Raw genomic sequence first — 23142 nt, 5'->3', positions numbered from 1 at the left:
TTGAAAATTTGGCCCAAAGGAGCCTCAAATAAGAACTTCAAATCCAACTGCATTAAGTTTATATCCTAGAATTTGCTCAACAATAATTGCTTGTGTAACAACCTATGTGAGCTTAAGGATTCACTGACAAAAACTGTCATTCATCACATCAATGAAAAATAAGTATTGGAAAACAGTTCATTGTGTCACCTGTTTACTAATGTTTACTAAAGATAATTCCAATGAGATAAACTTATAATATACAAATTATATTTAAGAAACTAGTACACATGAAAACTTATACATGTCGTAAGTGCTCTAGTCAATATGATCTTATACATGAACAACATACTAGTTACATCTCAAATTTTACAAAGGAACTAGTAAAAGAATAACTTTTCCAATCATGAGCACTCTTCCATCAATCTAAAGTACCAAACAAAATATAACAACCCATACATTCAACCTTCCTGCTGGTTAGTGGTCAAATTCCACACTCACAAAAATAGATAACTCGATCCACACTACTAGAATCATATGGACTGATGAAAATATCTAACTACATACTAACCACAATAAATTTCAAACAAACTTGACCTAGTTGAGGTTGAAGTACAAAATATATCAAAACATTGTATACCTGTTGAGCGACCAACCACTTAAGTGTGTTTATCCTTTGCTAGTGAACCCTTTCAAAACTTTTACATAAATCTCGTACTAGAAGCGATATCTAGCAATATATTCCTCCCTAAAAATAAACACGCATAAGAACATACGACTCTTGATATTGTTTGCTTAAAAAAACCAGTTTTGAAATGAAGACAAGTTAAGAAAAATATAGAGAAGAATTATAGTTCAAGTATTTTTGCAAAGTCAAGTAGGCACATCATTCCCATAGAGACAATGCATATTCACTACAATGAGAATATACTACAAGAAAGAGCCATGAAATTGCAGACTATTAATTGTATTGTGCACTATGAAGGTTAACACTAGTGGAAGAGTCACCAAGATAACAGAAGGTTATGAGGTCATTCTCAGAAACCAAGAGACAAGGTAGGCACTACAAAAGGAAGTGTCCATTTTCCTTTGATAATTCCCACATTGCTTTGATGTGTCGTGGGAACTTCCACTTCTAAAATAGATTTTCCTTTGATTTTACATGGGCTAACAAACCATTTCCACCTAAAGATCAAATTCGTTGTCTATTTCTCTGAATAAGGGCATTCAAAGTAACCTACTGACTTGCTAGTTTTATCTTCACATACTAGTTTTGAGGCCAACCTAACTTAAGGGAGCATTAGTGAACCCTATCCCAGTAGCCATACAACTAAAATAATTAAGTATATCTACCACCAAAATAATAATAGTTTACACCAAAAATATAAATCAGTACCAAAAACTATGTTCTTTTAGTTATTGATTGGGCGCACTAACAGACGCCACTATCGATTTCCACACCCAACAGTAGATCTAACAATGTTGTGTTCCTTCCATTTACACCATACTACATCTCAATGTTGCTTGATTATTTAAGAAGAAATTATCACCGCCCATGCCTAAAGTTAATCTGAAAGCACCCACAATCCCTTAATCCATTACACAGTCAAATGATTCACAAACTAACATGCGTGCAGACACACAAATGAAAAGAAGCAAAAGACTAAAAAGATGAGCAGAAATTTGAACAGACTTGACCAAGATAGACGGTAGCTTTAACACCTCACTCAAAGCAATTGATTTTTATTCTGCCAGGGATATCAAATCATAAACGAATTAACAATCTATGGAAAGAAACTTGGGAGAGTAGAATCAACAACAAACGGTCAATTAAAAGAATTAAGAACTGAACCATGACTGGATCCAGTTACTAACGAGATAGCTAATCATGACTGGTCTATAGGATTTAACCTTCTTTGATAATTTAACTAACTATTATAAGATAATTGTGAATTTCCTAACAACTATAATGCTTGTCTTCAAAATAGTCAGCCCCGGACTCACATTGCCAATATAAACACACACTTAAATAACTACAACAAACACCACTCCTCACTAGCTTCTAATACCCTTCAAGTCGAAAACATACCGAGAATTCTAGACAAAACCATACATCTGAAACAAATAATTAATATATAAATTGAAACTAATTAATATACATCTCAAACAAATACCCAATAAACAATAATATATAAACTGAAACTAATTACAGCATAAATTTAAAATCCTTAGAACTTTTTTTACTATCATCACTATTTCACTAAATCATTAAAACACAGATTCTACAAACATCCAAAATATCTGAAACCTAGGATTGTTCTATAGAGAAGCACCATATTCTTAAATGATAACAACCAAGCATATTAAAGAGAGTATGGGTAAAATTTACAACAGTTCAAAAACACCAAACTTACCCAATATCATATCTACCTATTAATGTTTATGTAGAGCACTTGGAACCTACAGCTTCTTGTCCTTCAAGAGCCCTCTTGGGATCTTACTTAGCACTTTGGCATCAAACACTGCATACTGCTGCTTGATCTCATGCATTACCTTCTTAGCAAAGGGGTCAATCTTGTCTTCATATTTTTCATAGAGTATGGGCACAATGAGAAGCAGCACAAATACTATATAGAAAGAAACTTTTTGAGATCTCGTCCAGAAGCAATATTGTGTAACACAGAAAGTGCATAATTGACTTCAATCCTCAAAGCAGAGGCAACCTCCAAAACAGGTTTTTCAGGAAGATGAACAGGATTTGAGGTGGAGAATTTTTTATGAAACTGGTGGCATTCGAATACAGGAATAAGAGTGCTAGAGATAGTATCAAACAGTGGCACACCAGAGTCAGAAAATTGTACTCAAGCAACTCAAAGAGAACCTATATAGCAGTGGCAACACCAAGCGCTCCAGCAGAAACCTTTTTGTTTCTCCACAAGAAAACATCAGCCGCTGAAAACCTTATGAACAGGTTTCTGTCTACCAAACAACCAATTAATACTGGACATAACAGGTGAAGGTGAAGATGGTTGTTTTTTCACATTATCTTTCTCATCATTAGATAAAGATGATGATGAATCATGACCGTATATTTTCTCACTGAATTTAATAGTACTAATAAGTGAATAATATTGACAAAATTAAATGTGAAGCAAGAATAATTGTGCATTAATGAGAGAGACATACCTGGTAAAATCGACCGAAAAAGAGAGAAAATTAGTTTTGTATGAGAGATGAATTTTTTGATAAGTACCTGTATTGGCTTGATGAGATCTATTTTTCATAACTGTTGCCGCCCTAGCTAATTAACAAGAAACTTCTAATAATCTCAGCCAGGAAAACGAAATTATTATAGCGAAAGAAAATTCGTATAGAACTCAAAATACGAAAACTTTTTAGTTCAAAATCAAAGAGAGAGATGAGAAGGAAGAGCCAATGAACACTAATTAAGGAATTTGACACAGTTATTGAAAACCTAACTGACAAAATTAAGAGAGAGAGAGAGAGAGAGAGAGTCATAGGATATTGAGTGTTTTTTTTTTTGGTAAAGGCACGTTCTTGGAAGTGTTTCTGGAGGTGTTGGAAGAATGGGGAAATCGAGCCCTGGGTTTCTAACTACTTTTACTTAGTGGGCTCTTGCAGTTTTTTTTAGGTAACTTGGGCTCCTGCAGTTGGGGGAGCAAAAAATACCTGGGTTTTCAGGACTGTCACATAAAGTCCGTGAATATGTAACTATTTTTTAAGACCAGTCACAAATTATACTCCACAACCTACAAAAAAACCATTTGTCACACTTCTGGATATGACAGTCACAAATAGTTCTCCACACATATACACCTTCTTTAGAAAAAAAAAATCATTTGTGTGACCGTTTCAAAAATGCACGTCAAAAAAAAAATTAAAACAGTCACAAAAACCTTTTTCTACCATTTGTGACCGTTTCGAACAAAACAGTCACAAATAACATTTTAAAACAGTCATAAAAAGCATTTTTTCTACTAGTGTGAGTACCTTCTCTGGAAAACTCTCATGAGACTATAACTCGTCCACTAGGGAATTTCTAGTGGTTTAAAGCCTTATTGCATATAGTCAATACAATCGCACTCTGCAAAACGAGATTAGTTATGACCACATTTTTTGCCACTTATCTGTTTTTATTTCTCATCTTTGGACAAGCAAAATATTGTTTGGGGGTGGTGTGATAAGCACCCAAAAGTGTAGTTTAAACCCCTTAATAATATTACATTTAGGTCAATTCTGTTTATAATAAATAAGAGTTAGTATTGTTTTCGTGTTTTTGTGTATTTCAGGTCTTGAAGCTGTTTATGTTCTTAAATATGTCATTTTGCATGGAAAACGAGTCAAGATGATTTCTTGAAGAGTTCTATATTTAAATCCCAAGAATCAAGAAGAAAAAGTTTTTTTAAGCCCAGTCAAAGTTGGGAAGTCAAAGTCAATTCGGGTAAAAAAAGGACAAAAAGCCATCAGAACTTCAAAAGGGTGTATCTTTGGACTCAGACCTCGGAATTGGGCCTACTTTATGTCAAAACGAACGGCTCGGAATAAGATTTCCAATGGACCTAATCTTGCCCCAATCAGAGCTTAAAAAATGGATGGAAAGTTCACTAAAGTAATTTCCATTAGAATTGGTCCTTTTATACTTAACCTAATGGACTTTGGGCTCACATTAGAGGCCCAAAGTCTAGCTTCCAAGCCTACGCAAGAAAATGAAACCCTAATCATCTCCTATATAAAGAGAATTAAGACTAAACCTAACTAGGCTACTTCCTCATTAGTTTAGTTTTAGTTAGGTCTCTCTCTTTCTCCCTTTTTTTATTTTAGTATAGTTTAGTTTAGGGTTTGTAGCCCCCATAAAAACCATTCAATAAAGCTTAGTTCTTTTACTTTAATGTCTTCTTCTTATTGTTTTAGTATAGAACATCCAATGACTCAAGGCTCAAACCTCCATTAAAGGGGGTTTATGAAACCATGTGAGGATGATTGGTAGTTAATGTAGTAGTCGTTAGTTTAAGTGTTTCAAGTTCTTTGTTGTGAGTTTCTAGAGATAGAACTCATAACGGTGAACTAGAGTTTATAGCCACCATCAAAGAGATTTGTAGGGGAGCTAAACTTTCATGTTAGTGAAGTCATGATCAGAGATGACTTGGTATTCACTAGGGATCAAGAAAAGCGATTCGATAACTAAACTAATAGTCAATCGAATCGCGTGGTGGATTACCCCTCTCTATATCTTTCTTCTAATATTTAAATCTACTATTTTTTCAATCATATCTACTGTTCTCATCTCATATTACTCTCATCATTAGTTAATATTAGTTTATTCTATATTCCTTTACAAGTACATGCAAACAAGAGTGGATCGAACACGATTACTCTCATCTTTATCACATGATATCAAGAGTATAATATATTGATTGATAGCATGATCTTAGTATTGCAGAAACACTATTTTTACATTTAATTAAAATCCTGTTATCAGTCCTCCTCCACGAACAAGGTAACAATGGGAAGAGTCGAGTGTCTATAGCATGATAAGGCTGTGTTGTTGATGGAACATTGGATGATTGTTAACTTGTTTAAATGTTGTGTCAGGGGTGAACCATGCAAAGATCCAAAGATACATAGAATAGGACACCGTGGAATGGGGTGTCGAAGCCCTAAGGGTGGTGTGGAAATAAATCCAAAGATATGTGAATAGGAGAGGTATAAAAATGTAATACACATGAAATAGTCTAGTAGTGAAGTTAAGCAAATTGATCATGTGAGTTTGCTTAGGCTGCTACTTATCATGCAATTTCCGTTGGAATGCTAATAAGCAATAACAATTAAAAAACTGACATGGTGCTAGAGGAAAATTAAGTGCTTAGCAATGAGATATCAAATCTGAGGCAGCACATGGTATTAAAAGCACAAACTTTGCAAATGAGTGAGAGATCAACTGCTATCTTTGGCATGGACAATGACTAGTACAATGTAGGCCAAAAGAAAAGAGTATTCTTGAACATTTTAGTTCGTAATTCTGTTTTATGCTTTGTTCTTCTTCAAAAGCAAAATGGTCTTATTTATTCCAGGGAAGCATATGCATATGACCATCATGACAAGAGACTTTATTGCACACATGCATGCTTCTATCTTTTCATGCTTCTCTAACCAACCAACACAAAATTAGCTTCTATGAACGTACTGGAATATCCTTATTGATGCATCAGCAGTTTATCACTCAAGTTAACAAAAGAACTCACCTGTCTACTAAAAAATCCACCATTGCAAATTATAAAGTGACCAGATGTGTTGTTAAAAACAGCTAGAGAACTCAACAGACAATTAATTAGGTATCTGATTTGGCCAGCTATAGGCTTAGTGAGACTACTGTGATATTACTTTGCAAATGTGGTAATGAATATAGGAATTTATATGGGAAACTTGGCATTTCATCTTTACAGACCTTGTTTTCAAAGAATATAGAAAAATTAAGCCTATGATCAGATATTACCTCAAGAAGGGTCTGAAACTTGCTTCTTATAGTGTAGTATTCAATCTTCATCCGATTAAATGATTTCATGCTCCTAGGAAGACATAAATGGAAACTGTCGTTTAGATTTCATAGTTTTGGAAAATAGTTTTAATGATGGTGGTGAGAGGAAGATGATAACTATGATCTCCCCAAAAGCATATTTCAAAATAATCCAGATAGAGATTAAACACAGATGTGCCTATTTAAAGACAAAATTAACAAAATAACAAAAGTATTTGTCTTATGTGCCTCTATAAATATTTGCATTAACAAAATAATAAAAATAATTGACTTAGTGTTACAGAGATGAAACTGAATAAGGTAGCATATCTGCATTCTCACCTATCTTGGTTGTTATTTTGGATAGCGTCACGGAGATAGACACATGAATTTATTTAGCACCTTGCAGGTGCCAACACTGCAACACCAACCACAGCTAAGTGAACTTACGTGCAAAATCAATTCTATCGTAAGAGGAAAGAAAGAAGCAACAAACAAGTTAACAGTGTGCAAGGATGGAGACAGGGAGGGGATGGGCGTCAACTCTATCCTTATGATTTGCAAAGCCTCTTATGTAAACTTCTGTGAAACTACTAGGCTTAGCCCCTCGAAAAGTTTTAGAAAAGATGCACTACTGCCCCCTCATATACTCTCGCCCCCTCAAACTTCCCTAGTGCTGAGCCATGCAAGCAATTCATCATTGGTGTCACTGGAGATATATATGCTATGTCTTACTAACTACCAATATAAAAGGATTTCCACACTGAGATAAGAAAAAAATTATGCACAAATATCTTACTAGTAAGTTTGATAGGTACAGAGAGCTCTCTAATACTACTTTTGCAAGGATGACATAGAGAAAGGATATGTTCTACTTAAAAAATATAATAGAAAAGCACATATACAAACAATTACAATAGGACTTTTAGGACATGTCGGACTCAATTTTGTGCAGTGCCGTTCTCATGCCACGGGATAAACCATCTTTACAACATGGCCTTACATCAATTGCTACAATTAAGGTTTGAACTTTGAACAACAATTATAGATGAAAGCATCAATCAATTAACCTTATGTATCGCAATACAAAGTTTGCAGAAAATCAAGTCACCTGGAAATGCTTCCTTTTAAGTTATGAACCACAATCTCCATATAGGAAAAATCCATCACATCTCTTTCACTGCACAAAGAAAACAGACATGCATATAATATTAAGTAATTTAACCAATGAAAAAAATACATGTACAGTGACTTACATTTATAATGTACAAGTGTGAGTCAATCTAAAGCAATACCATGTCCATTTCGGTAAAGAATATGTTTATAGTTTTTGCCAAAAAAATTGGGTTGTCGTTATCTTGAAGTGCTTGGAGACGTTCAAAACCATCATCTAGCATTTCCTGCATGGTATAAAATGAACACTGTCGTTGACAAAATCTAAAGATAGTATAATACAAGAAAAAAATTGTATAAGGAGCATGTGATTTACGTCGTCATGCATGGAGAAAAGCAAGTCTCTGTGTTCTCTCTTGAGAGAAGCAAGAAACGAATCCAATTTTTTTCTCTTATAAAATGAAGGAACGGAGAGATACGATGAAAACGATGAATGAAGGAATCGATTGAGAGAGAGAGCAAAAAAAGAGAGTGTGTTTGAAGTGGGGCAGAGTCTGCACCTTTAATAAATATATGTATCATAGATATCGATATTATTTATGAAATATTTCCCTTGTGTAAAATTGTATAAGGAGCATTTCTACTCAGACTCCCTCTATAACTCTTTTGGGACTTCATTTCCTACGTGGCATCCGAATCTCACTTTCTTTTTCCACAAATACAAAAACAAACATAGAAACAAAATCATAACAAATAAATTACCAACCCAATACTAAAACCATAAATAATAACAAGGAAATCAACAAACTTGCCAATATTTCCACACACACAAAAAATAAAAAATAAAAAATAAAAAATCCTTAACGCCAAAAAAAGTTGAATAAAGTTTCATTAATCTTCTTTTCTACTACATCTTCATCTTCAGTCACACCGTTTTCATATTTAGACCATTCATTTTCAATGTCTAGTTCATCTTTCTCTAAACATTTGTTCAAGTCAATAGATAGAGAACATACATATTTTTTTTCTCTATTCAAAATTAATATAACTAAAGTGATAAAAAGTGGATAAAGAGAGATAGGGGATAATGAAGAAGTTGAATTTTTTAAGCACTGGTCTTTCCTTTCTTTCTTTTTTTTATTTTCTTTCTTTTTTTGTTTGGGAAAATATAAGTAAGTTTTTTTGTTATTTATTTGTTACTATATTGGGTTTTAACTATTTAATTGGGTAAGTTATTAGTTATTTATTTGTTTCTATTTTTATATTTTTTATTTTTGGAAAAAGAAATATAATTTGGATTCCACTTAAGATACGGAGTCCCAGGGAGTTATGAAGGGAGTCAAAATAGATGTTTTGTTTGTATAAGTGATATGTAAAGAGGGTTTATAACCAATTTTGCGAATTAAAAGTCAAATCTTAAAATGTGTCATTCACAAATTTTACACGACTGCAAATGGTAAGTGACATATAACCACTACACCATAACAGCCATTTTGGCGTCACAAATGTAACAATTTGGCGTCATTTTTTTTTTTTTTGCATCGCCATTTTAAAGCCAAAATGACGTTACAAAAAATAGTGACACTAAAATGGCGTCACTAATTTGTGATATCGTTTTGGCCAAATATTTGTAACGCCATTTTGGCGTCACTAATCTAATTTGAGATTTAAAAAATAATAATTATTATTATTTACTCTCATACATACACCCTATAGACTGGCCATCTACAGTCATCTACAAACCAAGACGACACATTTAAAAAATAATTATTATTTTGCTATATAAGCAATCATTTTGCAGTCTTGTACCCTGCAGAATTATCCAAGAGACAATTTATTTAAAAAACAATACAATTAATCCACAAAATACACAAGTATACCTTCAACACTGAAAATTTCACTATAACTCCAAAATTGCCAAATAATCCATTTCACATTTCAAAAATACTCTACAAAGTACACAAGGATGAACATTCACGATTTACTCTATATCTCTCAAAATTATTATCAAATAACTTTCACACTTGTCAATTTTAAAGTGCAATAATAGATAACTACAAGGTATATCTTCTTCGCAAGTATCCAAGCTCTAGCAGAAATGAAGCATCTTTAAAGCTCCCACCAAGTGAAAAGAACTTGTCAACTCTAAACTTGCCCTTCACAAAAAAAGAATAAAACTTTATTAATCAACTAATAAAAGACGAGAAAATATAAACCTCACTTGAGTATATTGAATATGACAATTGCTAACCAAGGATAAGACATAAAATATGCTGAAAACTTAATAGACACTTTCTTGCGGCTGATATAATGATGTTCAAGAGGTCCAACTTTTAGAAAATCAACATACTACTCTATCATACTAATGTCATGAGTTGTCAGAAACTTCGTATCCGACACGGATACGGACACGCCTATCCGTGTCAATGTAACTTAGCCCAGGTGTATGCATGTCTTTTCCTGTTATTCTGAATCATTTAGTTATGCCCAACAATGAATAAAATAAGGGTAGCCAGTATTCTACTGGCAACACTCAAACTCATAAAAGGGGACGTGCGCGCATGGGGGTCAAGTGAAGGGACAAAAAACCAAGCAAAAACTAAAGAAAGGAAAATTGACTTAAAGAGATAATCTTAAGAATGGAAACATTTTCTTCGTACCCTTTCCACTTTCTTGGTGGTATCAACATTGGAACATAAGGAATTACCATGTTCCTAGCCTGCAAATAGACAATTATAAAAATATATAGGGACTGGATAAAATTGCAACAGCAACAGCTTAGATAGGAATCAAGAAACTAAGACATCCAAGTATCCAAGCAACTTCATTAAATAATATACACAAATACCCAGCTATACGTGTATTGGTATCAGAAAAGATCGAAGTGCCAACAGGTTTTATCTACCCAAAAAAATGCACATGTAGCAGTAACCTTTTCTTTTTAGTAAATAAAATGTAGATTACATCAACCTTAAGAGCTAAGACATTACCAGGAGACAAATCTTAAGCCCCTTAGCCCCCCATACACCCCAAATGCCACCTAAACTAGATTACAATTTACAAGCATACTAAACACCCCTGTTTCTCATACCCTTCTCTCCTCCCTCACCACCCAACAAACAATCTAGCTGCACAAACTGGAGAACAAAGTCCTGCTGACTCAAGTGACCTTCTTAAGTTGGCACATGCCCCTGCATTCACTAGCAAGCCCAGCACCCTCATATCTACTTAATCCCAGTCCATTTCCAACATAAGAGCTAAGCCACATGGCTTACTTAATGTGCTGCATGAGACATACTAGGTCTCTTGGATTAGGCCTGCTGTTCACCACTAAGCCCAATATGTTTAAAATAGGGCCCAAAACCCACCACTGACCTGACTATATTTCTGCCTGAACTGTGAAAGTTAATTATATGGTTAGAACAGATACACATAACACAGCAACCCAGCCTCCATTATTCCTCATGTTAACATGAGCAACCCATCTCTCCCGAAAAAGAAATACAGAGTTTTGTTGGAAGGTAAGGAAAAAACTTTGTATTTTTCTAGGGGTACAGCAACCTTGAAAGAATTGAGGTTCCAAGACTTTGCAGTTAAAAAGGGTTTCCATTGTTTTGTAATGTATTGGTGTCATGGTCCTTGTAGTGCCTTACTATGTGGAGGTATCTATAATGTACTTTTACTACTTTGTAGAATCAAATGAAATATAACTTTTACTGCTCAAAAAGAAAAAATAAAGAAAGAAAGAAAGAAAGAAAAAACATCACAACTGGCCTCCAAAAAAGGGCTGAACAACAACTTGTTAACTTACAGTTCTATCAAGCCCTTCACGTACTAGAGAATCACATTCTATAACCCCATACCTATTGCCACCTCTCCAGCTGCGAGGAAAGAAAAAATACCAAATGATTAGATGTGGTAGGAAATGCATACTGTGGAACTTGGTTTACAATTCACACTATAAGCTTTACAGGCAAAAGATGAGAAGATCTCAACCTTCCAAACATGAAGAAAACTTAATTTTGAAAAGCAATGAAAAATGGATAAAATAGAGGAAAAAACATAAATACTGATAAAAAAGAAATAAAAGTGCATATGCACCATATGCATAGTGTCATGTCGGTTGATTTTGTTGGTCAAGTTTAGCTGAAAAGTGAGCACTGAAATGAGGTTGGTAAGCCACAACTGTACGTAGGATACAGAGAGTAACTAAGTCATACCCTGCCTCTTTCCTCAAAGTCTTAAATGTGTGTTTAAATGCAGGTCGGATTTCAGGCGGATCATCTGGCAACTGCTTAACTGGAGGTTGCACAAAGGTCGTCTCTATCAATAACTCAATCAGACGGCTTCCTAACTGCACACATGTAGAAACAGGAATTCACTTGTGTTATAGGAAAATTTGGAATATCAAACTGCCCATACATACTATATAACCTTGAAATTCAAAAACCTTAGCTTAGGCATCACGACCCCAAGACTTTGTGCCATCTTCACTTTTCACCAACCTTTGCACCTCCTTTAATCTTTGCCTCTTGATCAAGTTTTTTACATTTTTCCTCAGAATCTCCTGCTTTTTTTACTTACAAAATCATCTTCGTCAACTTCAATCGTCTTCCTACTTCGAAACCTTTTAGACCTCTCCAAAAAACTATGAATCCTAACCTGAAACATACAAACAAATAAAATCACACCACAGAGCTCACCGAACAGACAGACACACGCACACACCCATATAAACCTATATATCTGCATATGAGTATGTGCATTTATGTACAGACAACTTTTTGTTTTCACAGTGACGTGTTAAATGTTAAGGAAAATTATAACCACTAGTGCGACCAATTATAGAATATGATTGTAAGACCCAGTGCAGTATGGAATCCATCCCCCTTACCTTAAATGTAAAGGAAATAAAACTAGTAGGATAAAAATACATTTCCACTCAAAAGAAAAGTGGGTGCTTAAGCCATGTTTGGTAGCCTGTGATACATATCAAGTATAAAGAAGGTATCATATGATCGAAGCTCTTCCTGTACGCATGACTTCCAAATCATACCATCCAGTGCTGCTTTTGTGTGTAGCATATTATCATCTGCATGAACGTCCAGTAATGACTCAAAGTTAAATTTCGTTACTTTGATGATTTAAAAAAAATATACATTTTCAACATTGATTGTTCCAAAATAGATTGGTTTTTTACAATTAAAATGCCATGAACTTTAGATGGTTTCTGCTTGATAATCTCCATCAATCCTACTGCTTTGTCTTTGATAAATGCCCCAAGAATAGCAAAATAACTGTCCCATCCAAGCTTCTGGAGTTCATAAATAATACAACATAAGAACCATTAAATTTGGGAATCAGATCGAGATAGACATTATAATGACCATTCATTCTCATCAGACAAAAGGACCATCATACCGAAATCGGATAAACTTATTACCTGCCCGGCGATTATGCCTGCATTGGCGTACGACTCTCGGCTCTTTGAAGTAAGACCAGTAAGAGTATATGCATATAATCCCCCAGAAAAAGCAATTCCTGGAATCACAGCTATACTCAATAATTCCAACCTCTATGCCGATACAAAACCAGCCACTAATCCCGCCAAAAAGGTCGAAAGATAGTGGATAAAACTAACTGCGAAACAGAAAACTTATAACAAAGAGAAAACCTGTTATGTAAAACAGTGTCAATTGTATACAAAATCATGCTAGCCTTTATCAAACTCAAGACGAATTTTTACCGAGTCAAGCAAGAATTTTCAAGTACTCCTTCAGTTCTTATCTACTCTTTAGTATCCCAGGTATATTTGACCATCCTGTATAGCCTTGATTATGTAGTCTTTGATAAATTGCTCAAGCTAAAAAACCCTAACAAAATATTAAAGCGCCTAATAAATCCTATTTACTCATGTGGGGATAACTCATAAACCATTTGGTACAAGATCAATTTATCAGTTTTAAAGAATGAAAACTGTTTGAGGTAGAATGGAAGTGACATGGTACTGCTTGAGGTAGAATAGATGCATATAAAAAAACTGATAACACAAATGGATTCAATCCACAAATCAGATCCAAACATGAAGTAGAAATGTAGAGTGGTAATGCCTCATCCAAATTCTCCATTGTCCCATAGTTCTTAATAAGCAGAAGAAACATTAAATAATCCCAAGCCTTCTTGCTCGTCAGCAAATAGCATTCCATCAAGCAGAATTTGCACTTGAACTTCATAAGAATCCAAAGCAAAAGGACAAGTACATATTAGGATTTATTGTGTGAAGCATTTAAAACATCACAATAAACTCACATATGAAAACCAGTGGTTTCACGTGGGTTGATAGCAAAAATTACCACTCAACATATGAATCAGTGACTTATTGTATCACTAAAAAAATAATGTTCTATGAAATGTGTGTAAGGAAGTGTTTGGTCTTCACAAAGATGTTGAGTTTTCAACCCTCTTCTTACACTAAACAACATCGCATTTGCATACAAGAAACAAGACATCCACCTAATTCCTTCTCAGACAAATCAGAATATCCCCAATTTCAAAGTATTAGACATTTAAAACTTGATAGAACAACCAATTATTCTGTTTTCTAACATATGAGTAAGTCTTGACTGGCCATTATTATTGAGACGACAAAACAAACATATAAGATAGCTGGACCCAAACACTTCACTGAATAATTGTGATTGAACATGCAACAAAAAATGGTTGCATTGCAACTTTTTTAATGAACTAAAAATGGATTCAGGTGGGAAACAAGGAGACTAAAGGGAAAACCTCATTCCCTGTCCGCCTTAAAAAATGCGAAAAATCTTACGGTAAATGTTCACACTAAGGTAAGTATTTTAGATATACATAAATCATAAACTACTACCTTTTTCATACGTTTTCTCAAAGACGCAGTATGTTTTGTCTGATCTTTTAGTATAAAAAATAACTTTAGTATTTTTTTTACCTCTTAATAAGAGGATGAATTTTAGTTCAGCCTATGATTGTAGAATTAGTAGATGATATACCTTCAAGCAAAAGGTACTAGTTAGCTCACCAACATGCTTATCAGTGATGTTCCGCCTCAGGGACTTTCGATTAGGCTCATCCTCATCCCAAGTAAGGCGTATATTGCTATGTTGTAGTACGTGCTTGAGTTTTAAAATCAACGACATCATAATTTTCTGGTACCTGCCGCCAATAAACAAGGGGTGAGAATTTGTTATACAACCAACTCGATCATCAACTAATTGAGTTTTTTTAACACCAGCAAGAGTAAAGATGTGCCAAAACAGACACGAAAAGAAGATCTCCGAGGGACAACACTGTTTAAGAATTGCAAGTTCACAACAACACAGAATAGAGATCAAGGGGAGTTTGAATATAATGTCCTATGGGTGGTTATCTGTGCACTACGTTCCACTTTTCCTTGTTATCTTTATTGAGAAATCACCCTGCTTTTGCCATCCAATTGCCAGGACACTAAAGTCGAACTCCTACATTTCTTGTTTTCTAAATCAGGAACACAGCTACACATGGCATTCTAAATACAAAACATGGAAATATAGCAAAACAAAATATCAACAACAAGTCCTACTAAAACCTTAAACAAGTTATTAATATGACAAGAAGACGTCCATGACAAAACAGAAGCATTATTTTACAAACAATTGCTCGCATAAACAGACCCTCAACCCGTCACTGGTACTTCCAAGCTAGACATGCTATCAAATTGCAATACATTACAAATCATGTAAGGCAATAAGAGTTTGTCTGGTTGAAGACGGGTTAAGGTGCTTGAAATAAGGAAGAAAATACATATTTCAAAATAAATCTTAGGCCTTGCAGCAGTAACGGTTACCTAAAAAACAACTCCTCTTGAAGTCACCATACCTAAAGAACTTGTTCATCAAGGATGGTGAAGCACTCTCTATATTCAGCATAGTATAGAACGAAATCTAAAGAATTTAACAATCGCCATGGCAAAAAATTAATGTAGAGAAGTAATTTTCAGAGCAAAGAAATTTAAAGCTAAAAAAATAAAATTTTGAATGAAACGAGTCGATTTTTCAGTTTAAGTCATCTTCAAATCCTAGCAAGTTAAGAAAAGGGGGAAATTTCAAAACCCTAACCTGATTAATCACAAATTTCAAATTTCATGGCCGAAACAATCGAGAGTCTCATATTGAATCACAAATTTCATGGCTTGCGTACCACTCCATTAAATCTACAACATTTATGAGTGTTTTTCCAGATCTATCTCCTTCAGCGTCTTTGGTTTCGGTACCAGTAGAAAGAATCTTCGAGACTTCAATCGTTTACTAGCTTCCGAACCCGTCCTATGAACGGGTGCCGTTATATTAAATTATTATAAAAAATATTAGAAACTATGCATAGCTATGAGATATGAAATTTATATTAATCAGTCATTCAAATTTCTTGCACCACTCTCTATAAAAAGGAAGCATCAAACCTTGATAAAACTCATCGACTTCTTTTTGTTGTTAGATTTAATAATAGAAGTTTGATTGAAGTTTTGTGAGAATTTGCAATGTGACGAAGATAATATTGAAGCTACTTGAATAGCAAGACATTCTTAATCATAATAACAAAATTATGATAAACACTACTTAAAATGCAAAACTATATTTGTCGAGACATTTATTCCCCCTATATATAATACAAACATGTTTTAGGGTTATTAGTTCAATGCATTTGCATCAAGTTTATGATTTTCCATTAATTATTCCTTTGAGGTTAGTTCAATGTAGTACATTGGATTCAATTTCCAATTTCTCATTAATTATTCTTTGAGGTTAGTTCAATGCAGTTGCATCAAGTTTCCGATTTCCCGTTAATTATTATTTGAGGTTAGTTCAGTGTAATTGCATCAACTTTATAATTTCTCGTTAGTTATTCATTAAGGTTAATTCAGTACAATTGCATCTAATTTTTTATGTTTTGTTAATTAGTCTTTGAGATTAGTTCAATGCATTTGCATCCAGGTTTCAATCTCCCGTTAATTATTCTTTGAGATTAATTCAATACATCTGCATCCAGTTTCTGATTTTCTGTTATTTATATTTTGAGGTTAGTTGAATGCAGTTGTATCTAATTTCCAATTCCCGTTATTTAATTTTTGAGGTTAGTTCAATGCAGTTGTATCCAGCTTCCGATTTCTCGTTAATTATTATTTGTGGTTAGTTCAATACATTTGCATCCAATTTTCAATTCCATGTTAATTGTTCTTTGAGATAAGTTTAATACATTTGCATCCAGTTTCTGATTTCCGATTAATTATTCTGTGAGATTAGTTTAATGCATTTGCGTCCAGTTTTCGATTTCTCGTTTATTATTTGATAAGATTGCATTTGTATCTAGTTCCCGATTTCCAGTTAATTATTATTTGATGTTAGTTCAATGAATTTGCATCCAGTTTCTGATTTTTCGTTAATTATTTCTTGAGGTTAGTTCAATGTATTTGCATCCAATTTATTATTTATGCTTTGAGGTTAGTTCGATGCAATTACATCCGGTTTCTGATTTCCCGTTAACTATTCTTTGAGGTTATTTTCATGCATATTTGCATTTAATTTCTGATTCCCACCAATTATTCTATTAGGTTAGTTCAATGCAGTTACATTCGGTTTTTGATTTTCTGTTAATTATTTTTTGAGTTTAATTCAATGTATTTGCATCCGGTTTTGGTTTTCCATTAATTATTATTTGAGGTTTGTTTAATATATTTGCATACCGTTTAAGATTTCTCATTAAATATTTTTCAAGAATTTGCATCCAATTTCTAATTTTCCGTTAGTTATTCTCTGACGTTAGTTTAATGCAATTGCATCCAGTTTTCGATTTCTAGTTAATTACTTTTTGAGTTTAGTTTATTGCATTTGCATAAAATTTTCTATTTCCCGTTAATTACTTTTTTAGCTTAGTTATGTATTTGAATCTAGTTTTCGATTTCCTTTTAATTATCCAATGTGGTGTGTAATACAAACTTCTATTGATCCATCTGTAGTGTCCTTGCAAACATGACATAAAAAATAAATTATGTTTGATTTACTATATTAGATCATCAAAGATTATCCAGTTCCCGATTTATCGTTAATTATTCTTTAAATTATGCATGACTTATTATGTGAAATCTACAAAGATTATCTACGAACGGGTGTTGTTATATTAATTATTCTAAAAAATATTTGCAAATATGCATAACTATTATATATTAATATTGTATTGGTTACTCATCCAAATTTTTTATAATGTGAAAATCTCACTCTCTATTAAAGGAAAACTCACATTTGATAAAATCCTTCAACTTCATTTGGTTGTTTAATAATAGAAGTTTGACTGGAGTTTTGTGAGATTGCCTAATAAGGCGAAGTTCGTATATATTGAAGCTACTTGAATAGCAAAGACTTACTAATCATACATAAAGAAATAAGATAAACACAATTTTAAATGCAAAACACAACATATAATCCAACTATGTTTTGAGGTTAGTTCAATGCATTTGCATCCAGTTTTCGATTTTCCGTTATTTAAATTTTGAGGTTAGTTCAATGCAGTTGAATCCAATTTTCGATTCCCGTTATTTTTTTTAGGTTAGTACGTTCAATACGGTTGCATCTAATTTCAGATTTCTCGTTAATTATTTGTGGTTAGTTCAATACATTTGCATCCAATTTTCAATTTCATGTTAATTGTTCTTTGAGATAAGTTCAATGCATTTGCATCCAGTTTCTGATTTCCGATTAATTATTCTGTGAGATTAGTTTAATGCATTTGCATACAGTTTTCGATTTCTCGTTTATTATTTGATAAGGTTGCATTTGCATCTAGCTTCCGATTTCATGTTAATTATTGTTTGAGGTTAATTCAATGAATTTGCATCTAGTTTCCAATTTCCCATTAAGTATTTCTTGAGGTTAGTTCAATGCATTTGCATCCAGTTTATTTTTTAAGATTAGTTCAGTGCAATTGCATCCGGTTTCTGATTTCCCGTTAATTATTCTTTAAGATTAGTTCCACGCATTTGTATCATGTTTCCAATTTATAATTAATTTTTATTTGGGGTTAGTTCAATGCAGTTGCATCCAATTTTCGAGTTTCCGTTAATTTAATCTTTGAGGGTTAGTTCAATGCATTTGCATCCAGTTTCTGATTTCCCGACAATTATTTTTTGATATTAGTTTGATGTATTTGCTTCCAAGTTTTGATTTTCCGTTAATTATTCTTTGAGGTTAGTTTAATGCAGTTGTATCCATATTCCGATTTTCTATTAATTATTTTTTAAGATTAGTTTAATGCTTGCATTTACATCCAGTTTCCAATTTCTCGTTAAATATTATCTGAGGTTAGTTCGATGGATGATATTCCGATTTTCTATTAATTATTTTTTAAGATTAGTTTAATGCTTGCATTTACATCCAGTTTCCGATTTCTCGTTAAATATTATCTGAGATTAGTTCGATGCATTTGCATCCAGTTTTCGGTTCTTCATTAATTGTTCTTTGACGTTAGTTTCATTTAGTATTATATATGTTTTAAAATATTTGTCATTATTGCTTTGCCGTTATTTTTTATTATTATTTTTTATTATATATTTTGTGATGTTATTTTTTGTATAATTTAATTTTCCACATGTAATTTGTTTTGGTTTGGTATATAATTTATTTAAGCCCAACGTTCACTTTAACTGAATCTCATTATTCCGCAGAATTATCTTCCCAAATGAACTGAAATTTTGGGAAGATAATCATTATAGTGAATGGTTCATAACCACAAAAAATTAGGTTTGAATTCATTTTGTAGGTGAAATTTTACGTACGTACTTATTTTAAGTTAACTTAAGTAGTTACTTTTTAGAGAATTACTGATATATACATCGCAACCACTTGGATTTTTCTTTGGGAGTATTGGGAAGTGTGACAGAGCCATTAATAAAACCAAATTTATTCTTTGCTCGAAGGGCTCTAGAGATAGACTGTAACCAAGTCGAATAATTATCACCGGATAATAGATGAGATACGAGAATAGTCGTGGGGCTATCTGAGTGGTGTACAAAGAAATTAAAGGATCATCAGAACCTGGAGGAGAGTTATTATTGGTGTTTGAGGCGTCAGCCATTGATAATTAAGAGGAAGCGGAAACTTAGAGCGGTTAGGGTTAGGGTTTGGATTGAAATTAGGCTGATACCATGATAATTTTTTGTTGAAAATTTATAAATTTATAAATTTAATTGGAATATGTCATAATTATTGTGATTTTTGGAATCCTTAACTATGAATAAATGTTTAAATTTCAAATCGAAAGGGTTTTAGGAAAATCATTTTCGGTGGAAACTATTGTTTTTAGCAATTTAGTTTTTTGTCTCATATTTTTTTTTTCGTAATTAGCTATATTGTTTAGGAAAAATTGGAGACTCTGTGAAACTCTAGATGAGATTATTTTTTCGTAATTAGTTATAGTGTTTAGGAAAAATTAGAGACTCTCTGAAACTTTAGATGAGATTGTTTTTTATAAGTAGTAATAGAGTTTAGAAAAAACTGAAGTCCCTGCGAGTGTTCCAAAAAATAGATTGGTGAGGGTATAACTATAATATATATCTAAGGAATTGGAATATGTCGTAATTATTGTGGTCGTAAATTGTGATTTTTTTAATTCTTAACTGAATAAATGTCTAAATCACACAGTGGATGACGCATCAAATCGAAAGGGTTTTAGGAAAATCGTTTTCGGTGAAAATTATTGTTTTTAGCAATTCAATTTTTTGTCTCCTATTTTTTTTTTCGTAATTAGCTATATTGTTTATGAAAAGTTGGAGATTCTGTGAAACTCTAGATGGAATTGTTTTTTCGTAATTAGCTATAGTGTTTAGGAAAAGTTGGAGAGCGAGTCTATGAAACTCAGAGTTTAGGAAAAACTGGAGTTTCTATGAAGGTATAACTATAATATATATCTAAGGATATAGATAAATATTTGTTTCCTATTTTATCTCATACTTTTTCTTAATTAGCCATGACACGTGGACACCCTAGAAATGCTTCCTCAATTGAAGAGAATAGAGCTATAATATATATATATATAAAGATAAATCCTATTTTATTTCCTATTTTTTCTTAATTAGTCATGACACGTGGGCACTCTAGAAACGCTTCCTCAATTGAAGAGGGTAGAGCTATAATATATATATATATAAAGACCCGTAATTATTGTGGTCGTAAATTGTGATTTTTTTAATTCTTAACTGAATAAATGTCTAAATCACACAGTGGATGACGCATCAAATCGAAAGGGTTTTAGGAAAATCGTTTTCGGTGAAAATTATTGTTTTTAGCAATTCAATTTTTTGTCTCCTATTTTTTTTAAGTAATTAGCTATATTGTTTATGAAAAGTTGAAGATTCTCGTGAAACTCTAGATGGAATTGTTTTTTAAGTAATTAGCTATAGTGTTTAGGAAAAGTTGGAGAGTTTAGTCTATGAAACTTCGAGGAGTTTAGGAAAACTGGAGTTTCTATGAAGGTATAACTATAATATATATCTAAGGATAGAGATAAATATTTGTTTCCTATTTTATCTCATACTTTTTCTTAATTAGCCATGACACGTGGACACCCTAGAAATGCTTCCTCAATTGAAGAGAATAGAGCTATAATATATATATAAAGATAAATCCTATTTTATTTCATACTTTTTCTTAATTAGTCATGACACGTGGGCACTCTAGAAACACTTCCTCAATTGAAGAGGGTAGAGCTATAATATATATATAAAGATATAGTTTGTTCAACCCATAGTACAAAATATCATACTCAATTTCTGGATATGTATTGTGGATATATCCCTCTGATTCGGATATTTGACATTGTTTTCCATGCAAATATCGTGGATATATCTAAAATATCAATAAATATCGTAGATATTGTGGATATTTTTTTATATATCATGATATATTATTTATATTTATTTGAAATATAATAGTAAATATTAAATAAAATTATTATATACACAAAATATCGCTAAATATCTCTAAATATCTCCAAATATCACAAATATTATAAATATCGTCAAAATATCATCGATATTTGCAGTCGTATATATCTATAAACATATCATAATATTTATATATCTTTCTCTAAAATCTGGATAGATATCCCCAAATATCGCGATATATTAAGATATTTTGTACTATGGTTCAACCTTCAATTCTAAGTTTGGAGGCAGACCTGGTTTAGTGGTGGGAAGTCGAGAGAGATGGGAACTAGATCGAAGAAAAGTGTTCGAGTTGTAATTTATACGAGAGTTGGTTTAGTACAGGCAGACCGGTCCCTTTTTTGTAATTTATGGTATTCTAGACATCTTGACGCTCTCTTGCCGTCACATTATTTCTTAAAACTCGTCAAAATTTAATTAAAATAATTATCAGATTATTAGTGGCGGTTTTAGCAGTTTTGTGACGCCAAAGTGCCATCTCAAAATTCCTGACACCAATTTGGCTTCACTAATGAGAAAAACTCCATGCCACAAAAATGTTGTTATGGTATAGTGAACTTACACCTTAAACCACCCGAGTTTTTGGGAAGATACAATCTCTCGCAATTTCATTCAATAAGTCAAGGTGGTTCATTTTCCACCCCGAACAAATCCTATGGGTATCTCCTTAATATGTTTTGTCACCTCTTTAGGAATCAAGAAAAATGGCAAAGAAACTTAAATTTGGATTTTGTTCATGTTAGACAATAACAAGGTAAGTCCACCATCACTCAACCAATCTAGAGGAAGTGATTGTATCTTTTGGACGATTTTAATTTCTCTTCGACTATGTCAATATATATTTTTATTGTTGAAATTGAACAAACAGGATATAGATAGTTTTATGATATTGTATTTGATATGGCATGCATACTTCACTTTGAACACATGTACATAACATGGAAGTGATTGTGAAATAGGCTACATTGAATTTTTAAAAGTACAATAAATAAATAAAATAATAACGCATTACGCTTTTTTTTCCAACCAAACCTGTATAAAATATTTTGAATAATAGTGAATTAAATGAACTTCCTTCGAAAACATACTGAATTTCCTTCATTTTCAACTTCCTATTACAAGAAAAAGTTCAAATCTTTTTCTAATATGACAATGAAAGTGGAAACAATTTTGGATGCTAGGTATGGAACTGAGATGGACTACTTTAAAGGGCTGAGGTAATCTTTTGTAAAATAAATTTAGTAAAGTTGTGTAGATGATGAGAGAGATTTGGAAAAAGTAAAATCTACCACCAAGAATTAGTATAATGGAATAAATTTCACTACTTTAATTGTTATACCTAATTAGCAACAACTAGATTTAAAATTGATACCTTGTAATTAAGTTATTATCTCTAACTAGAAATTATTCAGGTGTTTTGCACGTGACTTACATTTGTTTGACTTTGTCTAATTTTGCTTTACTTTTATGATAGTTTAGTGGTTGGACCCAAACAAAAAGTAAAATGTTA

General features: G+C 32.7%; 1 protein-coding gene and 1 pseudogene across 8 annotated transcripts; both read right to left on the bottom strand.

The window, feature by feature from the left end:
* Window positions 1-2197: 2197 nt before the first annotated feature.
* LOC147525466 (reticulon-like protein B2 pseudogene) lies at window positions 2198-3533 on the bottom strand (annotated as a pseudogene).
* Window positions 3534-9504: 5971 nt separating this feature from the next.
* On the bottom strand, window positions 9505-15967 carry LOC147525465 (DNA-directed RNA polymerase 3, chloroplastic-like). 8 transcript variants are annotated; one of them, XR_015221749.1, is made up of 10 exons: window positions 15760-15957; window positions 14685-14818; window positions 13071-13168; window positions 12828-12941; window positions 12522-12719; window positions 12078-12289; window positions 11848-11981; window positions 11439-11508; window positions 10288-10346; window positions 9505-9783 (listed from the first exon to the last, which is right to left on the bottom strand). XR_015221749.1 is itself a non-coding variant. In XM_086607389.1 (5 exons), exons 1-5 carry the CDS (start codon window positions 12113-12115, stop codon window positions 9717-9719), a joined length of 384 nt encoding a protein of 127 aa, XP_086463515.1. In that variant the 5' UTR covers window positions 12116-12260; the 3' UTR covers window positions 9505-9716. The 8 variants fall into 8 exon arrangements, 2 of the variants coding, with proteins under 2 accessions (XP_086463515.1, XP_086463541.1); XR_015221754.1 differs by having other exon boundaries at window positions 14656-14818; window positions 15760-15918; XR_015221755.1 differs by lacking the exon at window positions 15760-15957 and adding an exon at window positions 13738-13854 and having other exon boundaries at window positions 14656-14796.
* Window positions 15968-23142: the final 7175 nt, after the last annotated feature.

This window comes from Coptis chinensis, chromosome 1 (genome assembly GCF_015680905.1).
Source record: "Coptis chinensis isolate HL-2020 chromosome 1, ASM1568090v1, whole genome shotgun sequence".
NCBI classification, from domain to species: domain Eukaryota; kingdom Viridiplantae; phylum Streptophyta; class Magnoliopsida; order Ranunculales; family Ranunculaceae; genus Coptis; species Coptis chinensis.
This window is presented reverse-complemented; position numbering and strand designations above follow the sequence as displayed.

What these genes read in the sequence shown, in the direction of transcription:
- LOC147525465 (XM_086607389.1), bottom strand. Translation starts at nt 12,115, where the DNA reads ATGGCACAAAGTCTTGGGGTCGTGATGCCTAAGCTAAGGTTTTTGAAT. An exon ending in TAAGGTTTTTGAATTTCAAG is followed by an intron (nt 11,982 to 12,061) that starts GTTATATAGTAT and finishes ACATGTGTGCAG; the next exon opens with TTAGGAAGCCGTCTGATTGA. An exon ending in GTGAAGGGCTTGATAGAACT is followed by an intron (nt 10,347 to 11,438) that starts GTAAGTTAACAA and finishes GTCTATTTGCAG; the next exon opens with GCTAGGAACATGGTAATTCC.